Source organism: Cucurbita moschata, unplaced genomic scaffold (genome assembly GCF_002738365.1).
Source record: "Cucurbita moschata cultivar Rifu unplaced genomic scaffold, Cmos_1.0 Cmo_Scf00063, whole genome shotgun sequence".
NCBI classification, from domain to species: domain Eukaryota; kingdom Viridiplantae; phylum Streptophyta; class Magnoliopsida; order Cucurbitales; family Cucurbitaceae; genus Cucurbita; species Cucurbita moschata.
In genome coordinates this window covers 311236-319741 of record NW_019268579.1, presented here as the reverse complement: position 1 = coordinate 319741, position 8506 = coordinate 311236, and the positions used below count along the sequence as shown (strand labels likewise).

The 8506-nt window shown below is 33.9% G+C and overlaps 2 protein-coding genes across 7 annotated transcripts in view; one reads left to right on the top strand and one right to left on the bottom strand.

Annotated features, from left to right (window-relative positions):
• The window catches only part of LOC111437368 (formin-like protein 14), a 10507-nt gene extending 6107 nt beyond the window's left edge, over positions 1 to 4400 (bottom strand). For 3 of the 5 annotated variants that reach the window (XM_023075301.1, XM_023075303.1, XM_023075305.1), the window contains exons 1-8: positions 4230 to 4400; positions 4096 to 4142; positions 3668 to 3788; positions 2834 to 3537; positions 2512 to 2733; positions 876 to 2359; positions 386 to 512; positions 120 to 191 (exon numbers count right to left, since the gene is read on the bottom strand). In XM_023075301.1, coding sequence (XP_022931069.1) covers positions 120 to 191; positions 386 to 512; positions 876 to 2359; positions 2512 to 2733; positions 2834 to 3537; positions 3668 to 3740 — 2682 coding nt within the window. In that variant the 5' untranslated portion in view covers positions 3741 to 3788; positions 4096 to 4142; positions 4230 to 4400. Of the gene's footprint in view, positions 1 to 119; positions 192 to 385; positions 513 to 875; positions 2360 to 2511; positions 2734 to 2833; positions 3538 to 3667; positions 3804 to 4095; positions 4143 to 4229 lie in introns of all 5 variants that reach the window. The other 2 variants (XM_023075302.1, XM_023075304.1) reach the window with 2 other exon arrangements.
• A 3554-nt stretch (positions 4401 to 7954) lies between these two features.
• LOC111437422 (probable methyltransferase PMT21) overlaps positions 7955 to 8506 on the top strand; it is a 4759-nt gene continuing 4207 nt past the window's right edge. Inside the window, exon 1 of one of the 2 annotated variants that reach the window (XM_023075388.1) lies at positions 7955 to 8192. The gene's annotated coding sequence lies outside the window, so the exon portion shown is untranslated. Of the gene's footprint in view, positions 8217 to 8506 lie in introns of both variants that reach the window. The other variant, XM_023075389.1, reaches the window with a different exon arrangement.

Genomic DNA, 8506 nt, shown 5'->3' with positions numbered 1-8506 from the left:
CCCCCCCCCCCCTCTCTCTCTCTCTCTTTCTCTCTCTCTCTCTCTCTCTCTCTCAAGCAAAACCCAAACCCATCAATTGAAATAGCAAATGAAACATAATGGAAAGAATATTCACTTACTATCATATCCGGTAAGGGAATCTTTATTTTTGAGAGCATGATTTCACAGTTATATGCTCTCCGCAAGTCAATCTGACAAAATGAAACAGAACCACATCACAAATTTGACCCAAAAAAAAAGCCAAATAAAAACAAGAAAATGACCAAATGCTCCTTGCAAACCACCTCCCTTCCTTGAACTCCATCAACCAAAATCATGAGAAGGAAATATGAAACATAAAAGAATGACGCTAAGGATGAATAAGAACGAATGAAAAATGACTAACCAGTTGCACTTTTTCAGGTTTGTTGATGTTGGAAGCACGTCGTCCTCCACTTTTGCTGCCACTTCCATCAGATGCAGAGGCTGCTGAGAATAGACTTTCAAGTTCAGAGATGTCTATTTCTGGGGCCCTGTAAGACCATCACTTGGAATGAGAATAATAGGAAAACCCTTGCAACTCAATAAGACAGCCAAGATGATATGAGTAAAAATAGAAAATAAGGGACAAATACACAATAGAGAACCTCAAATAAGTTCAAAATAGAAGTCCACAACGAAGCTTTTTTTTCTTTTAGGAAATTAATGGATCAAAGCATAAAAACAAACCTTTATTTATTTATTAATTAATAATAATAATTATTATTATTATTATTCGCAGGGATCAAATTAAGAAAACTTTGGATATTGAATAAAGTACATGCTCTACAATCTAAAATACCAATGTGGAACATCCAATCAGTAGAAAACTCAAAAAGTTCATGCTTGGTGTGTACCTTGATTGATTCTCCTGCTTTTGTGAGTCAGCCCATAAACTCCCTTGCATTGCTCGAGTAACTTTTACCCAGTGCAATGGTTTCAAAGTGGTTTTCTTTGGAGCATTTACAACTCCTGTAGCAACTCGACCACTTCCTTGAGTTGTTGATCCTGGAGAAGATTTCCCCCTTCCATCAGGAGGGGGTGGTACATTTGACCGTGTTGATCCAGGCAGAGGGGGTGGCATTGGTGTAGCACCACGACTTGTCGGAGGATTAGAACTAAACGCCTTTGTTGGTGGAGGAGGTGGAGGAGGCCTAGTTGGTTTAGTACCCTGACTTGGTAGCTCAACACCAGGAGGTTTTAGTGGTGGAGGAGGTGGAACTGGTGTCATGCCACGATTTGATTGTGGAAGAGGAGGTGGGGGTGGAGGAGCACTAGAAGACTTTGGAATAGGTGGTGGAGGTGGAGGTGGAGGAGCACTAGAACATTTCAAAATTGGAGGCGGAGGAGGTGGAGGAGCACTAGAACATTTTGGAATTAGAGGTGGATGTGGAGGGGGAGGGGGAGGCGGGGGAGCACCAAAAGAATTCGGAACTGGAGGTGGAGGGGGAGGTGGAGGAGCACTAGAAGATTTTTCAACAAAAGAAGGAGGTGGCAGTGGAACACCAGTTCTTTTTGGGAGGGGAGGTGGAGGTGGAGGTGGGGGTGGAGGAGCACTAGAGGATTTATGAACAAGTGAAAGCGAAGGAGAGGGTATCCCATGCACTGTTATGGACGTTGAGTCAGAACTCATGGAAGTTTCTACATGAGGTTTATTATGAGATGAAGAAAAAGGTTGTGGTGGGGGTGGCGGTGGCGGAGGAGGAATCACTTTAACAGTGGGTGTCATCTTGTTCGAGACAAGTTCCCCACTAACATCGGTAGATGGTACATTAGGAGGCAACAGTTGTGATGGCATTAAAGAACTTATAGGAGGGGGTGAGGAGCTATGAGAAGATAATGGAGGTGATGAAGACGGTAGAGATTCTTTATTTAAAAAGACTTCATCCTGACATTCATCAAAAGTTTGAGGAGATTCTGGTGAAACATTCACTTCAGTAGCACCGATCTTGCCAGACAATAATTCAGAAGAACGTACCACAGCTGGAATTGTAAAATTGGTAGAAGCTAAATCAACTAAGGACTTTGTCATACTATCGAATACTTCATCTGAACTGTCAGCAGTGCTAGACGTATTATTTTCCTCTTCAGAATCCACGGGTGAGGAATATGAACTTGCTTTAGTTTGCCATCCTGACAATTCTTTCACGTCACTCAAGGCAGAAAGATTTTTCAGTAGCCACAAGGCAACATCATCATTGGTATCCATCCAATCCACACCACTAAAAAGTTCTTGAACCCTGGAAAAAGCTTCAATTGGTAATCCACCTTTCTCTTCGCCATTCAAAATTGTGGTTGGAGCCCTTGGAGGGGAGATGCATTCTATCTCCCCAAACAAAATCTAATTTAAAAAGTAACTAATTAGATGGACAGCTACAGATAAAAAAAGACATCTTTAAATCAGAGTTATTAAGATGTTTATCTCTTATGGTAATAAATAGTAAAAAGCAAGAAATCGATTAATGAGATTCTCCAAATGACTTAAAATACAACCTCAGCTCGAAAGCCTTTTGGATAGCGTTCCTTTGAATCCCAAAGAATGTCCAGATTTTCAGAAGTTAGTATCAGTATGTTTGATCGAATAAATGCTGTGTTGAACATTATACGAAACATCATAACTTCCCTTTCTGGTTCTGATTCCAAATGTGAACACTCCAACACTACATCTCCTTGAACCAAACACTGCACATCTATTTTAATCACATCAGAGTCTACCTGCAATCAAAACTTCCATCTAAGCATAGTTAACACATCTAAAAATATGAAGTCGTGGTCTACAAAATAAATGTAGAAGTTCAGTCTATCAAGCTTTAACCTGGCGGTAATGACGGAGGACCCTATTTTTCTTGGGCATGGAAAAAATCATTTGGGTGGAAAGCCCACCCTTACTGAAAAGATTTCTCCCAAAGATACGAATAACTGGTCTGCAGCCATTCTGAGAATCAAAACCCGGAACACCATGAAGAATTACACAATCTAAAGAGAGTGCTCGCTCAGGTGGTGGCCACTCAGAGACTATATTTCTCCTTGCAACATATTGCAAGTAGCGGAGCTGAGATGGAAATGGATTTAATGGTGACAAGAGCTGCAAAAACCCCTTGGGAGCTTCTCGATGTACAATTTCAAGAGTTTTCCTCTCACCACTGTGCAATTTTCTATAAATCAAAAAGCTAGCTAAAAGGTATGCTAAGAGTGGCCAACCTCCCCTCTCACAGTGGAGAAGAATGATATTTTGTTGATTACCAAGCAGAAGCCAACTTTCACAAACACGTAGGAAGTGCTGTATTAAAGACAATGGAAGAAGAGGGCACCCTTCATATTGTCGAGGATAATCCATCACAGTGACATCATATTCGCACAACATTTCTGCAAAGTGGCTCATTTTCTCTCCTTCACGAAAATTAAATGCAAGGAAGGAGGAGTCTGGGAATTCTTCATGTAATTCGTTTATGATTTCATGCAGATATATTTGATACATACCATCGGGCAATACATCAGTGGAAAAGCACGAATCGAAAACTGCACGGATTCATGGAATTGAAAACCGAATGAGAACATATTAAGCCAATTTCATAATGAGAAATATCGCACAGAAAAAGAAAATGAAATGAAGTCACAAATTGAGAATTGCAATAAAGGTTTCACTTACTATATACTCGCTCAACAAATTCGAGCAACCCATCTGGGGGTCTTCTGTAAAAGAATCTACTGAGAAGGGACATTTTGGTTTAATATAATTTACCCGCGAGCATACGCCACAGAGCTAAAGGCTGCGAAAGGAGCAATTGAAATCATCAATCGTTAGACAATTTTCCTTAAATGCAGCCATATAAGCAAGTTAAAGGCAAACATTCCCTAGTACAATTCTCCATCATCTTTCATTTATCTTCGATACTTCTCAACAAATTTACCACTGAGAGACGAGAAATGTACGAATCTAAGCCTACATACAAACTACGCACTCAATGGAGGTAGAGAACATATTCTTAATTTCTCAATTCCGAAACAAGAAAGAGATCACACATCGTTACAATGAGAACGAACTATCACTCCATTTCAGTTCCAGAAAAGACATACCTGTCAATGGGAAGGAGAAATAGGAAGAAAGGCAGCATAGAATGTTCCTATATCGAACGAAACGCAGAAAATGAAACCAAAATCAAAGAACAGGAACAAAATATTGAGGAAATTAGAGACGTGAAGAACGAAACCTGGAGCGAGCGGTGGAACACGGAGGAAATTGGAGAGGGAGAATTGGGAATTTTGGAGAATTTGAAAGTAGAGAGGACCCCACGCCGCCACAGCGAAACTCCAGCTTTGTAGTCGACTCCAATTTATAGTTCCCTCTTCCCTCTTCCCTCTTCCTCTTCCTTCGATTTCTCTCTCTTGTTGCTAACTTTCTCAATTATAGAAACTATTCGCGCGTTTTGTTTTAATACTATTTATCCATTTTTTAACTTCAAAAATAGTTAATTTTTGGATTAAATAATATATCAAATTTAAAAAGTTTTATAAAAATCCTTTTTCCCTTAGAAAATTTGATAAATAATTTTTTAATTTTTGTTTGGATGGATTCATTTTAATCAATTTTGTAATATTAAATTAAAATTTTAATTACCTTAAAACCGTGCTGTGGTAAAACATTATTTAATCAATTTTGTAATATTAAATTAAAATTTTAATTACCTTAAAACCGTGCTATTGTAAAACATCTTTTAATGAATTTTGTAATATTAAATTAAATTAAGATCATTCATTACCTTAAAATCGTGCTACGGTAAAACATTATTTAATGAATTTTGTAATATTAAATTAAAAATTTTAGTTCCATTAAAAAATTCTAAGTATTTTTTAAAATTAAAATCCAAATCCTAATACACATAATAACCAAATTAGAACATAAAAATTAATTACCAAGTAAATAGAAAACATTTAAACGGATTTATTTCTTATTATTATATAAATAATATATATACACACGTGTAGGTATTTTTTGAAACATGCTTCGAGGCGCTACGACGTCGTTTCATGGGTATGCGTGCAAGCCACGTGTTTGGGAGCGGGAAGAAAATAATTAAAATATATATAAAGAAAAAGGGACGTGGCTGGGAAGCTTCTTCCATCCCACGCGCTCTCTTGGAGAGTGAGAAATATATTTTTACCAAATTTTAATTAAAAAAAGAAATAAAAGATTTAGTGAATGTAAACGGCGTTTGCCGGTTTCATAGTGTGAACAAAAACATGTGAGGGTCTAACCACTGCATTTATCCACGTCAGTTTTGACCGTTGAAATTTGTCAATTTTTTTTATTTATTCAAAGAATATTACAAATAAAAGGATTTTAAAAAGTTATTGTAAATTATGAGAATTTTATGGGATGTAATAAAATATTTAAAATTTAAAATTAAAGAGGTTATTCTGAAGAAAATTATGTGTAAATTAGGTAAAAAAAAATACATTTAATTGCATTTTTTCAGTGTCGGCGAGAGGGAAAAAAAAAAGTAAAATAATTGCAGAGAGGATTTCATTGAGGGAGGGGAAAAATAATAATAATAAAACATGGGAAGAAGAAAATGTTGGATAAAAGAACATTAATTAAAAATTAATGCTGCAGTCAATGTCACCGACGAAACTTTTATTAAATCAACATTTTAGCATCCTCCACATGGAATGTGAATTTTTAATTATTAATATGATCTATTTGGTGGACAAATATAAATTCTTAAATATTAAGAAAAAATTGAACAAGTTGACGATTCGATCGGATCGTAATTCAAATTGAATCAATTCAACTCAAAAATCTATTCATATGTTCGCGTCAATCTAACCAATTCAAAAAGTCTCTCGACCAATATAAACCTCTAATTTTATCTATAACATTATTGATTTTATCTTAAATATCATCGTAAGATATTACAAAAGTTTAGCTCATATTTAAATTATATTGTGATATTACAACTCTTCACACTTATCTTTAACTCTTAAAATTTAAGATATTATATTCCCAAATGCATGTTGAATGATATTTTAAATTAAGTGCATTAAATACATAATATTCAAAATTATATAATTTAATTGACTATCAACCTTTTAAATTGGACCACTTAGAATTTATATTTAAAAGAATTTTATTTATGATAAAAACAAAATAGAGACTTTGTTACTTAAAATAACTAACTCGATAAATTATTTTGAAAATATAAAAACTATTTACAAATAGAATTCTCAAAATTTAATCATGGTTTCAATAACAATTTTTAATATGTAAAGTCAAAATTCAAATACATTAAAATATACAGATGTGAAAATCCTAAAGTACCCCTAAGAAATACGTGCATTACATTACAATTATGTATAGAAACAATTTTATGTGAAATCATAGTTATACCTCGTACCCCATAATACACAATTATGGCTCATTATTTTATTACATCACGCAATCATTACCTGAAAACTAGGTTATAATATTCTATGAATGTCACAAATATAAGATTTCCATGCGAATTTTTTAAAAGAACTATCTACAATTTTTTTTAATTGCCACCAGACAGTTTCTGTTAACAAATTAATTAAAAGGTAAAAAAAGAAAAAATGTGTCAGAGTGCAGTGCAGTTGTGTACTTTACACATTAGAATGTAATAAATTAATAAATAGAGGCTACAAATTCTGAGACACTAATAAATCACATATTTTATTTGGATATATAATATATATATATATATATATATATATATAATGGGCATTTTAGTCATTTATTTTGAGAATCTTTTTAAAATTTAATTTAAACTCCTAAAATATTTACCATTTGTATAATTATATTTCTATTTGTTGAGAAAATTAAGATTGGAAACAGACTTATTGATGAGGAATAAAGGTTTGGACAGGCTTCATTGTCACTAGTAATGTTGTCTCCAAATTTATAGATGAAAATAAAAGCTACCCTAAATATTCAAATAAGCATGTCAAGATGAAAAAAATAAAAATAAAATAAAAAAGTTGTGGTGCACTTAATAATAATATAAAGTATTTTTCTAATATTTTTTGTCAAAAAGAGTGCAATTTATTTTAAAATTGAAACAATATTTTTTTCCGTTTCTCATTTTCTTCTGAAAAAAGAGATACATAAGTGTACAAAAGTACAAAGGAACGACAAAAAAAACTTTAAAGACTGGTCCACACTTTTTTAAACGCAGACAACGACAAGATTAACTACTAGAACAGGTCAAAAAAAAAAAAAAAAAAAAACTATGGAAATGGGAAATATGAACTCTCCCTTATACGATGAATTGTTACTGACTACAAAAATTACAATATAGCAATTCATCTTATAAGACAGAAGCCTTGGGTTTTGGCAAAATAATAATAATAATAATAAAAGAATTAGATTGAAAACAAGTCCAATATGTTCAATCAATAAAAAAGTTCAAATTTTAAAATGTTTAATGGGTACAAAATCTATATTTTTGATAACCAGTTATATGAACCCTAAGATATCAAAAAATTTATAGAATTAGAAAAAAAAAAAAAAAAAACTCTAATGAATTCAATTCCCTTTTTATTCTAGCAGCCAAAAAAAATAAGAAACTGTATGGACAATAGGCATTTAGAAAAATAAAACATATAGTAAATAAATAAAATAGATAAAGAAATAGTGAGTTATTTTGTTTCTCTATAGCCTGCAGTTTTTGCTATTTCATCATGAATTAGCCATTAATCAATCTCTACATACTATATACTATAGTTTTACCTATATAAACATTCTTAAAAATGGACATGAGGGACCGTAAATTTTACGGCGTATCTATCCTCCTTTTGTAAGAACTATTTTATTATTATTTGTGTAGGTACCCATACATCCTTAATTCGACCTCTACTGCCAGCGCTTAAATAACTATGAAAATCAATGGGAAGATAGATTTAAAGAAGTGAATGAAAATACAGACACCCGGTTGAGAGGAAGGAAGGGACGTGGAAGTGGGGACGGGCAAGGAGCTGACTTATTTAAAGCTTCACCTCCATGGACAGGGAGAAACACACACACACACACACACACACTCCTCTCTCTCATTCGCTGGTACAGTCCTCTCTTTCTCTGGGGACAGTGAAACCAGAGAGAGATTTGGGCCTGTTCTGTTCGCTCCCAGGTTTGGGTGAAGGCTTAACACACTCAAAAGGTGAACTCTTTCTTTCAGTTTCAGGTTAAAGCTCAGATCTCTCTCTTGTTTCCCTTTCTTTGGACAGCATTCTGTTTATTCTCTTCGTAAACCCTTCGTTTCATCCTGTTCTTTCTCTAAGTTTTGTCACATTTTTCTCTTTGAAGCTCTCTAGTGTGTCCTATAAAATGGCCTTTCTATTCTATTTTCTTCCACAACAGATCTGACCATCGACGCTTCCTTCACAGTTCTTTTCTATTCTTCCTATTTTTAGATTTTTTTTTTTTTTTTAACCCCTGTGTCTTAATTTTGACTTTTTTTTTTTTTTTTTTTTT